Source organism: Dendrobium catenatum, unplaced genomic scaffold, assembly GCF_001605985.2.
Source record: "Dendrobium catenatum unplaced genomic scaffold, ASM160598v2 fragScaff_scaffold_993, whole genome shotgun sequence".
In the NCBI taxonomy this organism is placed as follows: Eukaryota; Viridiplantae; Streptophyta; class Magnoliopsida; order Asparagales; family Orchidaceae; genus Dendrobium; species Dendrobium catenatum.
The window spans coordinates 1,286,583-1,307,827 of NW_021319455.1; the positions used below are offsets into that span (position 1 = coordinate 1,286,583).

General features: G+C 33.6%; 1 protein-coding gene across 1 annotated transcript; it reads right to left on the minus strand.

The window, feature by feature from the left end:
• Positions 1 to 1,144: 1,144 nt before the first annotated feature.
• LOC110094490 (putative anthocyanidin reductase) lies at positions 1,145 to 11,061 on the minus strand. Its single transcript, XM_020819745.2, has 5 exons — positions 10,852 to 11,061; positions 10,601 to 10,767; positions 9,022 to 9,234; positions 2,797 to 3,179; positions 1,145 to 2,726 (listed from the first exon to the last, which is right to left on the minus strand). Exons 1-5 carry the CDS (start codon positions 10,964 to 10,966, stop codon positions 2,585 to 2,587), a joined length of 1,020 nt encoding a protein of 339 aa, XP_020675404.1. The 5' UTR covers positions 10,967 to 11,061; the 3' UTR covers positions 1,145 to 2,584.
• Between the last annotated feature and the right edge of the window lie 10,184 nt (positions 11,062 to 21,245).

Here is a 21,245-nt window from a genome sequence, read left to right on the forward strand (position 1 = left end):
GGGAGAATTTGAGTTTTGATATCCTTATTTATAGACATTAAGACTTGGTAAAATAGACATTAAGACTTGGTTTGAGACTGCTTTCTTATTGTTTCTTAAAGCAGCTTTTTAGTACAAAAATTTTAGCTGCTTTAAGAAGCAGAAAAAAAATAGTCCCAAACAAAATCTAAATTTATTTTTAGATAGGTTTAATATATATAACTAATCCATTTAAATTTGTGTTATATTAATTTTGAAATAATTATGATGGCTATAAAGTTCATTTTAATTAAATTTGATTTAGGATATTCTAACTTAGTTTTTTATTTTACTTGAATTAGGATGATTTGACCAAGTATTTTTCTATTTCAGTTGGATTAAATTAGCGATGGGCTTTAAGCCCATATCTTTTTTTAGGCATGGATGCCTTTTGCTGATGATAGTCTTCTTGTTGATAAGACGAGAGAGAATTGATGAAAAACTTAAATTATGAAGGTCAATTTTAAAGTCTAAAGATTTTTGTTTGAGCATATCTAAAACTAATTATATGGAATATAGTTTTAATAGTAATAAATTTAGTGTTGGGATTGTGACATTATATGATCAAGTCATTAAAAAGAGTGCATGGTTTTCAAATAGAACCTTAAATAGATGGGTATATTATTAGTAGAATTCAAGTTGGACGGTTGAAGTGGAGTAATGCATTGGGTCTATTGTGTGATAGAAAAGCCACTCAAACTTATGTAAAATTATATAAGATGGTGCTAAGACCTGCAATGCATTATGGTGCAGAATATTGGTCATTAAAAGTGAAGCATAAAATTAAGTTAAGTGTTGCAAAGTTGATGATGCTTAGATGGATGAGTTGCTTTACACTTAGAGACAAAATATGAAATGAGTATATATGTGAAAAAGTTGGAGTAGCTCCAGTGGTTGACAAGATTAGAGAGAGTCACCTTAGATGATTTAGTAACATAAAACACCAGGTGTTAGGAGATTATATGTATTAAATCTGTCTTATATTAAGAAAGGTAGAGGTAGACCTAAAAGATTTGATTAGAAAGTATTAAAAATGACTTTTTTTATCAGATTTAAGTGAAAATTTGACACTTAATAGGACATAATGAAAAAAAAAGATTCATGTAACCAACCCCACATAGTAGGATAAAGGCTTGTTGTTGTTGTTGTTGTGATCACCGGTTAATAATAATGCATAAAAGACAAATTTAACTTGATTTTATAATTGGTGCTCATACACATAAAGATTTACACTATCAACCCAAAGACAAAATGAGAGCATCAAGATGAGTTCATAACACTCGTGTTCAGGCACCTTAGAATTCTGGATTTAATCTCGTGTCGAATAATTGAAAAATATGTTGAAGTAGAACTATTAGGTAGTTGACCTTACCTATAGGTTTAAGTTTTTTTTTTTTTTTAATTAAATTAAAATGGGTTTGATCCTTTTGTATTTTAGGTTCAACTTTGGTTGAAGTTCTAATATGAGGTAGAAATTGGTTAAGTATATGAGGGCATTTATTTTAGTCTCCTAGCAGATTATTGAAAAATGCGTTTATATAGAAACACTATGTTATAGATTGAAACACTGTCCCAAACGAAGCCTAAAAGGGTCAATTAGATTGAGCAGCTAATTATTAGTGATTATTAAAGCTAGAAAGCCCTCATAAGACAAAAAGTTGAGTAGTTGAATATTGTCTTTGAAAATCACCGAAGAATGTAGGCTACTACTAACAAGAGGATAGGCAGACATAAGACCACAACCCACAACAACAACATAACTTTTAGGAGTCCGAAGAGGGGACACACATGAGCAAAATGCAGAAGATCCACTAGCAAGAGAAAGTGTAACACTCGCCTGGTGATTCTCAACTGCTAGAGAGACTAAGGCTTTGTTTGGGATGTATTTCTTACTGCTGCTTAAAGCAACTTTCTAGTAAAAAAAATTAATTTTTGTACTAGAAAACTGATTTAAGAAGCAGTAAGAAACCCGTTCCAAACGAACTCTAACTCTTATACTCATTTAGGTTGGCAGAGATGAGTCAAGTTGATAAGTTTTTCTATCAGTTCTTTCCTTGATAATCTATCTTTTAAAACGTTTTGTGCCTGAAATTTAAGAACAAATAATGTCGTGAATCTCACACGCTCTTTAAATTTCTACAATTTATCAAAATGTCTTCCCACAATACCTTTGCCAATATAATGCAATAGACCTAGAGTGACCTCAAAACTATACTTGAGCACAAATAGAGACAATATAAGCATTATGTATGCATTTTGCTCACTGAAAATCAAGGGAAGCACTGGTCAACTAAAAAGAAGTGTCAGAAAAAAAAGGCAGATAACATTGACCAGAATATTCAAAAGAATATTTTGAATGACTAAAGTTCAAAATTAATGTGTTTGTAAAGCTTTGCAGATCCAACAAATTATGCTGAAATAAATGCATAATCGGATTAATTATGCCAATATTAAGAATTATAGAACAAAGCACTATTTACCTACACGTGCTTTATATATTTCTTAAATATCTCATACTCCTTTGATGAACAGAAGTCTTCTATGAATCCATTTATCAAAAGAAAGCTCAAAGATCTGTAAGGCTACCCACTCTCCTCGCATATTCAACGCTGCCATCAAGTATCTGCTCCATACTATACTTGTACTTGAACCCAAGGTCAAGTAACTTGGTAGAATTGAATAGCGTGCCATTTTTATCTCCCTCAACCCTGAAACCAATTGCAATGTCTATATATATAATATGCAAGAGAAATTAAAGAAAACTTCCACCTTACTTACTCTTTGAGTACTTGAGCATTAGGAAACTTGTGCTTGTAGTAATCAACAATCTCCTGCATCACTGGCCAATGGCTAACACATATAAATCTCTGATAAATGATTTCATGCTCAATGCAGAAAATATGAGCTTCACAAACATCATCAATGTGCACCAAAGGCACTGAGCCCAACATTTCTTGAAGCAACTTTAGTCGTTTATAGGGAAGCCTCTGACCACTCAAGGGCGAAATGATAACAGAAATACTACCTGGCATATACTCAAGAATTCCATTCCCTCCAACAAGACCACAAACTAAGCTCACCATTTTTATTCTTCTTTTCCCTCTTTTTGTGTTGTAGGCTAGAAATTCCTTCTCTGTCAATGTCTTTGATCCAATATAATCCTATGTAATCCATGAACAATATTAATAACGTGATAGTGAAAATGTGAAAGAAGATAATAAGATTCAATAAATTATTATATCAATCCTCTAATATATATCATCAAAATATAATAATTTTGAGTTACAAGAATCATGCATATTTCATCATGATAATTATTTAGCATTTAAATTTAGTTTGAATACTCTATAAAAAGGAAATACTCAATATATCTTATCATAATTATTTTATTCATTTTCTCCTTGTGTTTATGACTATCTAGTGTACTAATGAATTATTAGAATGCATTGAAACCATCTGGCTATAATTTTGATGTCTTTCATATTTTTTTGAGTTCTTGGAATCAATATTTAATCAGGTTTTATGAAATTTATCCAATTATTCCCTTATCATTCCATGAAATTTCACTTATGTCCAAATGAGAAAAAATACCAATTTTCTTTTTATTACATGACATTACATGACATATATGTGACATGCAAGATTTCTCATGTAGATATTAAGCATTCAAGTTGCCAAATTACTAATTAACCTCATAGCCATAAAATTAATTCGTTTAAAGATGAAAGCTTGATTTTGCTCTTTGTGATTAAATTAGTACATTTATAATATTTATTTGTATACCCTTTTTTTTTCATTTAGATGACAAGCAAAGTGTCAATTTATACAAATATGGTGAAGTAGAATAATTTCCATGATAACCTGCCTTTATGTTTCAATAACAAAAGCAACATCAAGCCTTTATGTGGGGTAAGCTACGTGAATCTTTTTTCTCAATTTAGTCCTCTTAAGAGTCATTTTAAACACAACCAAATATTACCGACGTAAAAAAATGATGGAAATACTTCCACCGGAAAATCCGTCGGCGAAAGCCCTATTTCAAACTCGAGCCCGTCTGGCTTATTATTTCATTCCGCCAATTGGTTTTGGATCTCCGCTCGCCTCCGTCGCCCTAGCGTTTCCCCACCGAAGCTCGCCGCTGCCAAGCCTTCCGGACTTCCACGAGAGTTCGCCGACGCTCACCGCCTCTGTCACCGGCGAAACGCCACAGTTTTCGGAAAATCCATCGTAAGGTTCATAATTTTCAGTTGATTTTCTTAGTTTAAATTTGCATAGAATGATAAGGAGCTTGTTTTATACGTGATAAGGTTGGAGTAGCTCCACCGCTGTGAAGACCATTCAACCTAGTTTGCCAATGTTCGCCGCCTCAGTCGCCTATTTCGTCCACCGTAAGATTTTATTTTTTTCTTGTATTTTTTCATTAGACATTTGCAAGAGGATGTGCCTTGGTTTATGCTTTTGCTGATGATATTATTCATGTTGATAAAGTAAGGAAAAAGAGATGAAGTACTCATGGTTTAAAATTGCGCAATATGAGGCTCACCTTGAGGCCCGCCTTTGCGCAATTCCAGTAAAAAATGACTCGATGCTTACACCTCGAGTTTTTATTATGAGGCTTGCGCCTCAACTTGGTTGAGACCCGCCTCGCCTCACTGGCATGAGGCTTACGCCTCACGCTATATATATTAAAACTTACATAAATCTTGAAGTAAATGCTCGACATTGGACTCTATAGGAGAGGGGAAGGGGAGAGAGCAGTTCATCATAATGATGATTCAAATGAAGAACCCCTTAGTGATGACATTGCTGATGATTTATGAGTTCTTATGTGATATGTCATTGTTATTTATTTTTAGAAATTGGAATTATATGTTAATGAAGAATATTGGGATTTGGGAATGATAGAATTTTGAGTTGAACTATATTTCATGTTGTATTATTATTGAGATATTTTGATTTCACTTCATATCTTATGATTTTTTATGTTTTATATTATTCACTCATTAGTATTTAAAAAATTTATAATTTTATGTTTACGCAATCTTTTGATTTTAATTTTATGTTTATGCAATCTTTTGATTTTGAGGCTTACGCCTCAAAACACCTTGAGGCTTACGCCTCGCCTCACGAATGAAAAACGCCTCAATACCCAAATACGCAATTTTAAACATTGGAAGTACTAAACCTAGTGAGGGGATTGTGACTTTGGACAAGCAAGTTATTAATAAGAGTACATGTTTTAGATCTATTGTTCATAGTGTTGCAGAGATGAGGATATTTAGGTGGATGAGTGGCTTTACCCTTATAGATAGTTCTGAAATGAGCATATACGTGATAAGGTTGGAGTAGCTCCATTAGAAGATAAGATTAGAGGAAAAACATTTTAGATATTCCAAAAATCTTTATAACGGTGAAGGAAATGTCTAATGATGTGATGTGATGTTTGGAGCCTCGTATTTGGTCACATAAAACGACGATAATTATAGGGAAAATATAATTAAGCGTTTGTGGTTAGAAGGAGAATAGAATGGCGATGGAAGTCAGAAGGATCGTAGTCAAGTTGTCAAGTTGCCAACTATTATCATCTCCTTACATTATCATCTCCTTACATTATCTAACAGCTATTGCTCGACTTACGTCCACCAATAATTTTTATCTGACCATTATTACAAAATTATTATAATCCATTAATTATCTGCTCCATATTATATGTAGGTGAACATTTTCATTTAGACAGCGAAACAACTATCCAGCTTCATATCAGATGGAATGTTTCGATGTCCATGTTCTAAATATAAAAATCTAGTGCATCTAAGACCATATGATGTAATTGTTGATCTGTATTGTAGATGGTTCATGCCACAGTATTGGTATTGGACTTCTCATGATGAGTATGAGTTACATTTTGATTCTCAATGCAGTCCATCTATAAATAGTAATATAGCCGAGGATGAAAATATCTGACTAAATCTTGAGGAGTTAGTTCATGATGCAACTTGAATACAATCTGAACAATATACAAAAGAGTTACTAAATAATGAGGCATAAAATTTTTATGATTTGTTGCATGCTGCCCAACAATCAATATGGAAGGGGTGCACCACCCACTCAAAGTTATCTGTTGCTGTGAAGATGTTAAGCATCAAGGCTGAATATAATGTTGCTCATAAATGTTTTAATCAATTCATTGGGCTGCTTAAGGAAATCAACCCGACATATATTTTTTATTTTATGTCTAAATAAATTGCTTTAATTTTTATTAATTTTCACAGGAGGAATATACACGATTTCGAGAGAGTCAGGCCGCAGTAGGCAATGGTTCTTCTGGTGGCTCTATAGAGTATTTTGAGTACCGCATCTGGTCGCAAGCCATAGGAGGAATGCAACATGGCAGGGTTTATGGTTTAGGTTTGCAAACTCAGGCATACGAGGGGATGACCTCTACTGGATCTAGCTTCACAGCAAGTTCACATGAGTCCTTACATAGTCAACATATAACTGCCCTTTAAGCTGAGCTAGAACAAGAAAATCACAAGTTGATTGGCAAGTGCAGTTGCAGTCATAGATACAGATGCAGATGCATATGCAGGAGCAACACAATCAGTTGTTGGATGAAATGCGCAGAATGAGGAACCAATTGAGTGAAAAAGAGGTAGCTTCAGCTGAGGATGAGTCGACTGATATATAATAGTTGTTTAGTTTTTTTCAGTTTCATATGAACTTTTATTAGTTTCTGAATATTTGGTGAATTTTATGATGTTAATGAATAATTTGTGATGTTTTAGAATATTTGTTGATGTTAATGAATAATTTGTAATGTTTATGTTTATATTTTTGAGTATTTGTTGAAGTTGTTGAAATCTGTGCTGTGAAAATCTGTGTTGTTGAGTAGTTTTTGCTAATTAGTGTTGGAAATATTTAAAATTTGTGCTGAAAATATTTGTAATTATTTGTAGGTGTGGAAAACTGATTGCTGCCTGAGAAGGTAAATTTTTTTTATTACAGGTTTCTGAAGGATAACACGCCGGTACTCTGCCGGAAATGACGATACAACGAATTTCATTATCATTTCTGGCGTCTTTATTACGCCGGTATTTCCGGCGGATACAGCGTCGGTTACCTCTGTCGTTTACATGTCGACGTATTTATCGACGTTTTTTTTTTTCGTCGGCATTTCCGACGAAAATATATGCCGATAATTCCAGCATATTTAACGCCGGAATAAGCTAATTCAAATCGACGTAACTAGCACATACCCACTTTACTGTCGGGCAGGGCAGGAGCTCTGGTGGGTTTTCCTGTAGTGCAGGCAGGCAGGGTTGGTAACACGGGAGCTCGAGCGGCAGCCAGGCATGGCGGGAGCTCTGGCGGGCAGCGCGGGAAGGCCTCCTGGCGGGCAGCCGGGCATGGCGGGTGGCCAGGAAGCTTCTTTTTTTAATTAATTTTTCTTTATTTTCTGGCGGCCTTTATCTGTCGGAAATATTTGCCGCCAAAAATATTTTTCCTTAGCGTGTTTTATCGGCGAAAAATTTGACGCTGGAAAATGACTAGTTACTGCCAAAAAATGGCGTCGGTAATAGTTAGTTTTCCTGTAGTGTTACAAATAATGCATAAATTTTAATTTCACTCTTGCAATCAACATTTCCTAATATATTTTACAGTACATTTTTATTGCATACTAAAATATTCATGACAGTAAAGAGAGAATTTTACAATTTTGTATTTTGTATAAAGATTCCATACATACAGTCAATGTTTAAAATTGCGTATTCGGGTATTGAGGCGTTTTTCATTCGTGAGGCGAGGCGTAAGCCTCAAGGCGTTTTGAGCGTTAAGGCTCATGCCAGTGAGGCGAGGTGGGCCTCAAGGCGGGCCTCAACCAAGTTGAGGCGCAAGCCTCATAAAAAAAACTCGAGGCTTAAGCATCGAGGCGTTTTTTACTGGAATTGTGCAAAGGCGAGCCTCATATTGCGCAATTTTAAACCATGCATACAGTTGAAAAAAATCACTATAGTTTTTATGTGGTAAACTCATATAGGGGAAAGCTATAAACCTGACCCAGCTTAAATATTTTACTATACGAGGTTACAAAAGTTTGATCCTTCTCTCAATTAGAGAAAATGATATTATAATGTACAAAACACTAGTTTGACTTCCTATGAATGTAATAGAGAATACTAGATAGACAGTGAAATGTGATGACCACAACCTATAGCTAATACTGGAAATTGTTGATTACAATCTGGCAATACCTGTGAGGCAATGATAGTTAGGTGATAATAATCATGTGATGGTGTTCATACAATGATAGTTGGGAAATAGCAGTTAGACAACAACGGTCAAACAATTACTAGTAGTGATTATCAGCGTCAAGCACAATCACTGAGCAAAGCTCTAGAGCTCTTTAGATTTTTTGACCCTTTTTAAATTTAGATCCCTTTCATGTTGAGGATGAGAGCATATTTATAATTTTCCTTAATGAGATGTGGGATATTTTGATGTAATTTTAGCCAAAAATCCCTAAATATTCCAAGAAGGCTAGTGTTGATTTACTTTAACATAGATTGTTCCTAAGGTATTTAAGTGCCCTAACGTCATGAAAATAGAGTGATCTGGAGCTTGTTAGCTTCATCTCATCGAAACACTCGTTTCAATTATAAGTACTCAAGATTTGGAGATCATTTGGTCTCTCATATTTTTTAATTCTTCTTAAAATGTTTGAATTAACCTCATTTGGACTTGAGTCAGAGCACTTTTAGCATTGGGGTTATCTCATCAAAACATTTATTTCAATAATAAATTAGTTGAAATCAAAATTCGAATGATTCTGAATTTTAATTCCTAAATATTTCAATTCAAATATCACATAAAAATTTATGCTTGATTAAATGAATTTTGTGGTGGCATGAATCTTAATGATTAAATAGCCCATAATGCAATTAAAGTAGAAATCTACTAATAAAGAAAAACAATAAAATCAGGGGGAGTTTAACATATATGAACCTGCTCGAATTTCTGAGCATGAGCAAAGGGACAATGGAGGGGAGTCCAACAGGATTCATCAATGAGATTTTTGAAGCTAAAATCGTCTTCCTTTCTTGGAGAAGCAGACATAATTGAAGCTGTGTATATGACTCGTTTAACTGACTCAGATCTCTCACAGACTCCCATTATAATATGCATAGCAGCCAATGAAGCCTCTGTTGTGTCCTTGTACTACAAAAAAAATTTGCAAAAAATTATTTACATATCTGTCATTTCGCAAAAATTTCACAGACTAAGATCTCTCACAAACTCCCCTTATCATTATCTCCAAGATTATATTTTATTCTTTAATTTAAATTGATTGTTTTGCAATTTATTCAAAATATAAACAAATATAACAGACAAAATATAAATCCATGTGTTATAATGGTAAAAAAGCATGAGCTAATATTTATATGAAATGTGAACAAGAAGGCATTAGAAACATTGGGAAAATATAAATATTTATTTTTCAAAAACACATAAGTATTTTCAATTTAAATAAAAGCCATGCAATTATTTCTTCTCATTCTCTAAACCACCAATTTTGATAAAGGCAAAATATAAATATATAAAAGATTTGAAGATCATTTGATCCCATAAAGAGTGAAATAAAATTTTCAACTGCACATTAAGTGTCCGACTTGGGTCTATTTTTACTCGAATCAGAACACTTTTAGAGTGGCAAAGACCAAAATCAATCAATCTAAAGGTTTGTTTGGGACAGCTGTAACGTTTTACAAAATTGATTGTGAAGTTGGAGTGAGAAAAGTAAATCGGCCACTCTAGTTGCAAAAAGCAGCTTTCCACTACAAAAATTGTTTGAAAAACAATGAGTAAATAACAAAAAAGCATAAGGCAAACAAAAGTATGATTGCTTTATGAAAAGATAGAGGGAGAAAAAAAAAGGTGTCCTAGATCCTAAATTACAAACCATCAGACTCTGTTGAAAACGACTAAGCCAATTATTTATGAAATATGGAAGAATTCAGGTATCAATTTAAATATTTGATGGACAACAAAAAATTTACATTATTTGGAAGAAAATAAAATTTAGTTATTTTGTTGAAATTTTCTCTGTAACAGTGTCTATCATTTCAATCTTTCTATTATTCTCTAACACCTTGTCTCTGATGAAATCCTATCTCCTTTTTGTCGTCTCAAAGACCTCATCATCTTAGGAAGAGCCATTTAAAACCTTTAGAAATTCATCCTCCCCTCTTCAAGTTTCCAGTTTTCAATTCTCAAAGCTGTGTAAATTAAGCATCTTCAAACTACAGTAATTTTGATTCAAACTCGAAGAATAGCGCACGGATTTATAATCGTGTAAGCAGGGAAATTTCAATAGCTTTTGTAAACATTAATCAATTTTCAAGATGATGGATTTTATTGAATCTTCGTATGTCCTTTCTAAAGTTATCAGACAACAAAGTCATTTAGATAGAAAATATCTAACAAAGAGGAATGGAAGCTGAGAAGATCTGATAAAATAAAGGCATCGATTTTTCAAATGAGCACAAAAATAAAAACGCAGAAACAATGAAAGAAAGAACGATGCCTGAGAGTTAGGGTTGAGAAGGTAAGTCGAGGCGAGGAGAAAGACAAAATCGCTGCCATTGATAGCCAACTCGAACTTCTCCGCATCATATAAGTCTGCCTCAAATAATCTCAACCTCTCATCTGCTCCTTCCAGTTTCTTCAAAAGCTGGACCTTCGATTCATCCCCTAAAATTTAAAAATTAAAGCTTCAAAAGAAAGAAAGAAAGAAAGAAATGGCAACTGATCTGTGCAGATAAGAAATTATATTGCCTAAATTTCTGAGAGTGGCATGAACAATGTATCCCCTATGCAAGAGCTTCTGAACAAGCCATGAACCGATGTAGCTTGTAGCTCCAGTTACACAGACAGTACCCAGCTTCTCCATTAGCAAAGCTCGCGAACAGCAGAGAAGCTTCTGCCTTTAGTTGATAAGCTGCTAAAGCAGCTCCATTTAATGGAGGAAATTTTAAAAATAGATTACCTTTAAATTTAAATTTGAAAAAACATGAGGGGACTAGGAGAGTGTTTTTTTCTTTTAAAAAAATAGATTTCGTGACCGCCACGTGCAGCGATTTTGCCCTGGACATTGCATAAATCGCCACCTAGTGACAGATAGACACGGGATAGACTTATCTTTCAGAGGTGAATCAGGTGCAGTCACGTCTTTCAGTACCGAGCTCGGTACTGAACAGTATCGAGTTAGGTATCAAACAGTAACGAGCCGCAGTACCGAGTAAGAGGTGACGTGGCGCATTTTCATTGGGTTTTGAACGCATTCGATGTCCGCACAGAATAATTTGCCTAGTGGCATGGCCGCCACATGGCAGAAATCGCTTGCCAAGTGGAAACTTCCATGAATATTTTGAGATACCCGTTGGCTATCTTTTGGGAACATTTAAAATAAAGTAGGAGCTCAGTTTTTTTGAATGAAGGTATATTTACATTAATGATTAGTTTTAAGCTCCTATATATTTGCTTTAGTCATGTGTATTATTACTAGACATTTGCAAAGGATGTACTATGGTGTATGCTTTTTGCTGATGATATTCTTCTTGTTGATAAAACTTCAAAGAGAGTTGAAAGAATATTTGAATTATGGAGATCAAATTTAGAGTTAAAGGTTTTTGTTCGAGTAGATCTAAAATTGAGTACATATAGTGTAATTTTAACATATAGATCTATTAGTGGGATTGTGATATTGGGTGATCAATTCATTAATAAGAGTGCACATTTTAGATATCTCAAGTCTATTATTCAAAGCAATTGTGAAATAGATGGAGATATTATGAGTAGAATTCAAGTTGGATGGCTGAAGTGAAGGATTCATTGAGTCTGTTGTGTGAGAGAATAATACCACTAACCTTTAAGGAAAACTTTTATAAGATTATGATTAGACCTATAATGTTTTATGTCTTAGAATGTTGCAGAGATGAAGATGCTCAAGTGGATGAGTGGTTTTACATTCAGAGACAAAATGAGAAATAACCATATACCTAAAAAGTGTTGTAATTATTTTCAAAATGAAAAAGTGTCGGAAAATAATAACTTTCCTTAAAGCATTTTTTTTGTAGAAAAATAATATTTATTCATAAAGCATGAAAACTAATTATAATTAAAAGTTTATAATTATATCCTTGAACATATAATTAAGCTAAACTTCAATGATTATTAATCAATTCCTCCACCGATTTCTACTAATAAGTCATCTAAAACAAATATTTTTTTTGCTTTAGTTTGTTTCACCCAAATGAAGAGCAACAATGTGGAGATTATACATAGTAAAAAAAAATAAAAATTTTATTATAGAATATATCTTTAAGATGTCATAGGCGTAGAGTCATGTAAAAACAATTATTTGAACCTATTTTATAGGAAACCTAAAGATTAGCCCAAGATTAATAAGCTATGATTGACATGTGTATTTTCTTCATAAAATTCAACTGAGCTTATAGTAAGATGACCATAAGTATAACTCATTCAATGGTTATATTCAACAATATACTAACCATTTTGGATGAGCTCGCCCCATGTATGTCGGGGGACGAAGTCGCCAATTTATGTATCACAACAAATGATATAATAAGGGATTTGAAGGAGATAATTCTAATAGAGGCTACATTTAATGTATCAAACTACACGTTAAACCTTATTTGTCTCCTTCCCATTAATGATTCATTGTGAGACATGAGGAGGATGGTGAGTGCCAGAATTAAAAAAAAAAAATTATGGGCTTTTGTGGTGGTTTCACCCGCCACAATAGTGCAGAAATGTGGCGGTTTTAATCGTCACAATCCTGTAGATCGTTTATTTTTTTCATATCTAGGTGCGGTTATGATTGCTGCAATTCTAGAATATTATAACGGGTAATACCACTGCTATGTTCAGCATTCCTCAGTACTACCCCGCCAATCGTGAAATCGCCGCGGAATGTCTTTGCAGCGTATTGTAATTACAGTGGACATCCAGCGGTCATAAAACCGCTACAAAAATATTTGTGGCGGGTAAAACCGTCGGGAAAAGTTGAAATTTGTACTACAAAAGTCTGATTTTTTAATAGTGAGCTGGGCCCCTTCGATAATGAATAAAGTCAGTACTGTTACACCGTAGAAGAGTGGGATGATAATGTTCATTTTATTGGCTCGATAGAGCATTCCACTACGACTCAAGAAAACTTCATACCTCATGAACTCATGGAAGACATGTTAGTAGATGATCTATTATAAACAATGCAGATTATAAGATGATTTACTCCAATAAAACTTGATTAACAATAGCTAGTGTCCATGAAGATAATCCTTCCATGACTACGCACATAAAGTAGAAAGAGATTAGGAGAAGCATGTAGAATTTCTAACATATATACACCTCCTATTTTCGTATGTTCTATTATGCACAATGGTAATCGACGATGAACCTCTTGGTTCATTTTACTTTTCATACTCCGGAGCATTCAACAACAACTTGACATGAAACCTAAGGAGACAATAATACATATAGAAGCTAAATTCAATATTAAGGTCTCATACACAAAAACATGGTATGTTAGATGGAAGGCGCTAAAGTAAGCATTCAAAAGTTGAGAGGACTCATACTGCTCCATGTACAGGTTTATGGACGTAGCTAGGGGTGTCAATATTTGACCCGACCTGAACTCGGCTAGAAAATTTTAGATTCGGGTCAACCTAAACCCAAAGCAGGTCGGGTTCGAGTTAGGGATTTCGACCAGTTTGTAAAATTGGGTTGGATTCTGGTTGACCCGGAAACCCAAAATCAACCCGGTTTGACCCATTTTTAATTAATTTAGAAGAGTTTTAAAAGATTGTTATGAAATAAGTAATGATATTTCTAAAAAATAATAAACATTGTTGCCCAAATTAAATTAAGCTTGATTTATTTTAAATTGATTGAAGTAAATCTTATCTTAATTTAATTTAGGTTTAAATAAATTGAATTAAATAAAAAAATTTACTAAAAATACCCGTAGAGGGTCGGGTTCGGTTGACCTGGACCCAAAGCGGGTCAGGTTCGGGTTCGAAAAATTGACCCGTTTGCAAAAATGGGTCTGGTCGAACAATGTCAGGTCAGTTTCGGGTTGGACCTGAACCCGCGCGACACGTGACCCGATTTTGACAGCCCTAAATACAACGTGTTTTGCTATTTATGGATTTGTGTGCATAATTCATAGTGGACTTTCAAATTGATTTCAATGATTATTCTAGGCATGTAGACCATCTATCATGGGTTGGAGTTATTGTCATTTGATTTTGAGCATGGATGGGACCTTCCTTCTAGGAAAATATATTGGTACATTACTTAGTGCAATTGTTATTAATGCTAACAATAACCTATTTCCTTTAGCTTTTGTAATCATTGAGTCAGAATGCAACAAGTCATGGTGCAACAAGTCATGGTGGTGGTTCCTAACAGTTCTTTGTGTGGCTATTCTAGAAATTCATGTGAATCATGATTTATGCATAATCTTTAATCGCCATGTTGGGCTAGAAGCGAGTGTATAGACATAATTCTTTGGGTTGTGTACATGCATTGCCTTAGACATTTGCATGAAAATTTTAAGAAAGCTTTGAGGAGAATAGCTATATCTGATGTTAGATGATATGACAAAAAATGTATTGGGCAGGGAGCTTGGAACAATATGAATGTCTTCAAGATATGCAAGCGAGAGAGATCTTATAAAGTGGGCACTCCTACATGATTTGGATTTTAGGTATGACACAATGACAAAAAAATGCATTCGAGTGCTTCAATGGTGTCCTTAAATATGCAAGAGGTTTTTTTTATTCAAGTTCTTGTCTATTCAATTTATTATAAGCTTGTCGCTTTTTTTTTACTATATGTAATAACTCGAAAATACAAAAAGTGTTAAAAAATGAATTCCTATTTGAACTAAAGTGCTTCAGTGATGTGCTTTTGAGCGCTATGGCATTAAGCTGGAGAGCGTAGTGGAGCAAGAAAATATCACCGTGACATTGGAGTATCAATTCTACATTAATTCAGGATTCAACATGCAGCGCTATGTCTGAGCACTACAACACTAGTCCCCTAATCATGTGAAACCCTTAAAAAAGTTTTTTTTTTTTTATTTATTGTTTGTCTCGAGGTAAGTCACATTATGCCAATATCAATTTTTAAAAATATATAATTTTAAGCCAATTTTTCTATTAAAAGTTTGCATCGGTTAGCAAAAATGTGGATAACTTTGCACTAATAAAACTTTCATATTATAATTTTTATAAGTTATTTAGATTACGATTATGCACATTTTAAATATTTTTTAGAGATTTTACAATGTGAGTTTTGAAATTTGTAAAATTTTTATTAAATAGAAAATTATATAGATATTGAAAAATAGTGATGTAGTATAATAAAAGTTTTAAAATATTATTTTACACAATTTTTGATAATTTAATAATTTTTAAAAATGTATATTTTTGCATAGTAGGATTTTCTGTTGTCTATTGTTATACAATATTATGCAAATTTTATACATGCTCAATTCATCTTTAATTTATATAATGTGTTTATATATGTGCATATGTGATTAAATTATATCTGTTGGGTGCTTTTTTTTCTGTTAAAACCCACGGATGAGCCTGTGCGTTAATACAAAAAAGAATTACAAGGTCCTTAAAAGGAACCTTCAGCTCACTAATGCTCAAAGGATCTACAAAATAAAGCAAAATAAAATCTAATAACCGGTGGTTCCTTATACTAATAGTTACAAAAATATCTAAGAACATACTAGGGTTGCAAGGAGACAACACCTAAAAAAGGAAGAGCAAGAGATCAAAATTCAGCACGAACTTCCTGCAAAAACTATGGACCGAGCCATAGATAACAAAATTGGCTTGTGCGTTCGAAGAGTCAATAGAAGTAAAAAACCACCCAACATACCTACATAAAAAAAGCTTACAGACTAAAAGAGTCAGATTGCAGATAAAAATATAAAATAACACCAAAAAATGCCATGCATTGGCCTAGTCTAAACTAGTAATGAAGCAACCATCAAAAACCTTATAATCAATAAAAGTCTGGACATTCAAAAACAAGATTAGCTTTCTCACAGAATTATAACACAATAAACTCACCAATAGGTCATGGATGATAGGAGGAAAATACATTAAAAAGAAAAAATAGTTTAGCATAGTGCGCTCAAACCCAAGCATCAACTCGATCAAAAACTTAGATTCATAACCCCAACCAACAACAAAAATAATCTTCCAGTTATGACCACAAAGGCACCACCACCTAATGACATAAAAAAACTAAGCCCGGAGCATCAAAAGACTTTAGGTTAATAAGCCCACCAATATAAAACCTCCAACATAAAATAACACAACCCACCATCTCAATAAAATACTGAGAATGTAAGCCCCAACCAACAGCAAAATTAAACTTCCACTTATGACCACAAAGGCATGACCACGTAAAATCAAAATAAACTAAAACAGATGCAGCAAAAAGTTCCAGATTATCAATCTCATGAATGTTGAAACCCCAAAAAGGATTTACAAAGGCCTTTTCCAACAAAAGCCAGCACATACATAAATAGAACAAATACCTCCACCGGATCCACCTCCATAAATCAAAGGAATACCAACACAATAAGCAGAACACCAAATATCTCCACAGATACCACCACCTAGAGTATAAAGATGAACCAGCAGAAAATGCCAAACCAGAAGGATGTAAACCAAACTTAGCAGAAAACATATCAACCATTTCGTATATAAGGCAATCCAGCTTTATCTAAATTAATCATACCTTTCAATAAAGATACATGTCACAAGTAGGTTTGAATATGCACTTATTTCAACAATATAATCTAAAATTGCAATAAACGTGTTACTTTCCTGGCTACAGTACAAAAAACCTTATGTAGGGTCATGAAATTCTACACTAAATAACGTGTGTATGAAATAAAATATTCTTAGGGTCAAATGATGCTTAAATTTTCTTTGATATAAATTACTCACTAGATACACAAGAATACATGTCGATCAAGTAATAAAGTGATTGAGAGAGTGTCGATCTCATAAGGAAGTATTATGTTTAAATGCAATCAAACTAATACTATTTACTACATATGTAAGTTTTATCATACTGAACAAAAATTAAAAGATTGAATTTTGTCAACTAGTGGAGAAAGAGCTAAAAGATAAAAAGATGTTAAGTTTTATAATTATTTTGGACTAATGAATATAAATAATAAAGCTTTCCTAATGAGACTCTTAAATATTGATGTGGATCAAAGTATGTGAATCTCTATAACTCTGTTGAGATTGTAGGGATTAAAATGGTGGTTTATAACACTTTTATAATATTAATGACTTCATAGAACCTCAGAATTTTAACATCCTATGTCTAGGCATGCCAACAATTCATTTCAATATTCCTATTTGTTCCAACATTCCTCCATCGAGGCTATACATCACATTAGGTATTAATGACACACATGACCATTATATGTATTAAATGAAGAACGAGAGATACTAAAAACATTTAACTACTAATTCAAGAAACAAGAGTCGATATTAGTACTTGCTATACATTTACACCATTAGCGAAAAATATAGAGATTTAGCCGGACATAAAATTCACAAAAAAACAAAATCATCTTTATTTCATTCATATAAGAAAGAGATATAGGAGAATTGATAAGAAAAATATCACCCATAAGGATCAATAGTTATTCCCTACTCTCTTTCTTCTTTCAATAACATAGTTGTTTACATAAGACATATTAAGATCTCCAATTGAAAGTATCATGCACTTTCCTAGCCTTCCTAAGACTTTATTCTAAGAGGAATTAGAGGAAGACACTATAAAGTATAAAAATCCACCAAAATAATAGAACTCCTTAAACAAAATAATTGAAAAACTATTTATACATTTGTAGAAATAGACTAAGGCACTGTGGCGCTCGATAAGTTTGCATTGCAACAATATAAAATGATACAACACATCGATGCTATAATGTATACTCCATTGCAGTGCTGGGCTGACCTATGGCGGTTAATGGTTGAATTGGTGTGTCTTTTGGCTGAGTCGACGAGGCTTCTCATTTCAGCAACTACTCCACTATGGCACTATAAAAGTTGAGCCTTGAGGCACTTGAAAGTGTAATATGGAGTTAAAGTGTTTTGATGATTGGTGCTATAACATTCAAATTTCTGAGACTCCAATATTGCGATGTTAAGTTCTGGCACAACGGTGTTGTGATGAGCAACATCGTTGATCTTGGCTCCGCCGCAACGTCGATCTTCCCAAAATTTTAGAGCAATCGACATTGCAATGTCTGAATTGGGCATTGGGGTGCTGTAGATGCAAATGCCGCGGCATGAAAAATGTGGGGCGCTACGACGCTTGTTCAACACTTGTAAATAATTCTTTTCTTTTCCAATAATTCATGCACAAATATAATTAAAATAAAATATTTTCACTGTATTTTAATTTAATAAATAGTACATAATTTATACTTAACAAGTATCACCTTAATTTATCTGTTGACATGCTTATTCATCCACTTATTAATAATGAAGATATTCTATCATATGAAGAAATTAGCAATCCTCTATTTGTTCAATCTAACTCTTAATAAGAGATAGTGTTTTCCACTCATTGTACCACACACCACTCATCCTTGTAGGAGTTGAGTTCATCATTACAGAAGAAGTTACCATAAATCTAATTGATATTCATAAATTTTTGATTAGATAGAAGGATAAACCCCAATAGGAAAAGGAGCTTTTCAGATGACCTGTGTAGATTTGGAAAAGCTAGCTCCTCAACTAATCAAAGACTACTTAGATTTTAACTCTATAGACCAAAATTCAAATGAGTTTGAGGAAGTTTTTGTAGCATATAAATATAATTTAAAAAAAATATAAAGCTAAAGATCTAATTACAAGAACCTAAATAAAAGCTCAAGAAATTGTTAAAGAAAGTGTCTAATCAAAGCCCATTACAAGAGGCTATTGAAGTAGAAATAATTATGTTAGATTTTTAATATTTAAAATTTAAATTTAGCATCTAAAAGCATAACATTTTATCTTATAGAACATGAATAGGATGTTCATTTAATGGAGATAAGATGAATTAATAAAGATGATTAATATCTAACAGCCATCACCCACTCCACTTTCCCCCAAATATTATATCATAGTTTAGAATGATGATTGCTACTGTAATTATATAAATAGTGTTAGTATGTAATGAGAAATTTTAGCTTTTGAATTATATATTTATATATATATATATATAACATGGTTGCCTAAATTGATAAAGCTATTGGGAGATTCCATTGATTTTGTAGAGTGAGGCAAGCCAAAGATATAATAAATAATATTTATTAGATATTTAAATTGATTGAAGAGAGAGAAGAGTCTGCTTTCAGGAACCTCACTTGTGATGTATTTCCTTATAGTAGTAGTTGAAATAGAAATGTGAGCCAATGTATTAAAATATACTAAAATAAATTTATACACAAAATATATTAAAATTCGGTGATTTAAATACAATTTTTTAAATGTTTAAATTATTTATCTTTTTTTTCTCTGAGTTGATTTGTTATTAAGGAGAGAAGATCAAGAGGTAAAAAGAGAGCATTAGGCATTTTATTTCAAACCTCATAAGATCCTTACATAATTGAGATATTTCCAAGGTATGTAGGAATCTTTAAAATGCTTCATTTCGAGCTTGTCTAGCAAGATTCAGCCATTTGCCTCTTTACTTATAATGGAAGCACAATTTTATTGAGATGATAAATGACCATATGATTTTGAAATCAGAAAGCAATATTTTATATCACCTATAATTTTGGTTGCTCATATTCAGGAAAACTATTAATTTTTTATATTGAGGCTTTAGATGAATCTCTTACTGCATTATTAGCTCAAATTAACAAGGAAAAAAAATGCACTATCCTATTTAACCCATAAGTTGTTTCTTTCTAAAATAAATTATCCTCATATTGAAAAACACTATCTGGTCTTGATTTTTATTGCCTAGATGTTAAGGCACTACTAGCTTTCAATCAGAAAATTTTCAATCATAACATTTTCAAAGATCAACCACTACAAGAAAACACGAGATTACCGTCGGAGCTTCCGGCGGATATATATACGCCAGTAACTACAATGTTTTTACCGGTGTTGTATGTGAAAGAAATATTATGGCAACATTACCGGCGGAAATGGCACTGGTATCTTTCCTACGCAGATTACGTCGGCGTATACGTCGTAATATATAAGCATATTGAATATTGCGACGCATTGCACGCCAAAAATTTCTGGCGTATTGACCGACGGATTAAACGCCAGTCATTTTAAACACAACGAAATATTACCGTCGCAAAAAATGACGAAAATACCTCCGGCGTCTTTTCCGCTGGAAAATTCGTCGACAAAAGTCCTATTTTAAACCCGAGCACGTCTAGCTTATTATTTCATTCCGCCATTTTGTTTTGGGTCTCCTCTCGCCTCCAATGCCCCAGCGTCGCCCCACCAAAGCTCGCCGCTGTCACCGCTGCCAAGCCTTCCGTGAAAGTTCGTTAGGGATGTTAAGCCCTTATGAACTTAGTCCCAAGCTAACCAAGAGGGGATTTCATTCCGCCATTTTGTTTTGGGTCTCCTCTCGTCTCCAATGCCCCAGCGTCGCCCCACCAAAGCTCGCCGCTGTCACTGCTGCCAAGCCTTCCGTGAAAGTTCGTTAGGGATGTTAAGCCCTTATGAACTTAGTCCCAAGCTAACCAAGAGGGGGGTTAATTGGTATTTTAAAAATTTCTTTTCACAAAGAATGAAAATCACATAAACCAAAATCACACCACAAAAATAAATGCGAAAATAAAAGTGTGGAAGCAAGAAAACAAGAACACAGGAATTTATAGTGGTTCGGTCAACTCGACCTACGTCCACTCCTTGGAGGCACCCTCTAAGTATTGCACTACAAAACGTGACTCTCATTTAGCCCCCACGGCTAGGCGGAGAAGCCGGCCCTCACAAGAACCTCCTTTTTGCCACCCCGGCAAGGCAGAGAACCTATCTCCTTTTGCTTCCTCCTGAAGCTGGCAGAGAACCACAACCAAAAGCTAACTCCTTACCTCTACCGACCCTTCCACGGATGAGAAACTCTAGACGAAGAATAAG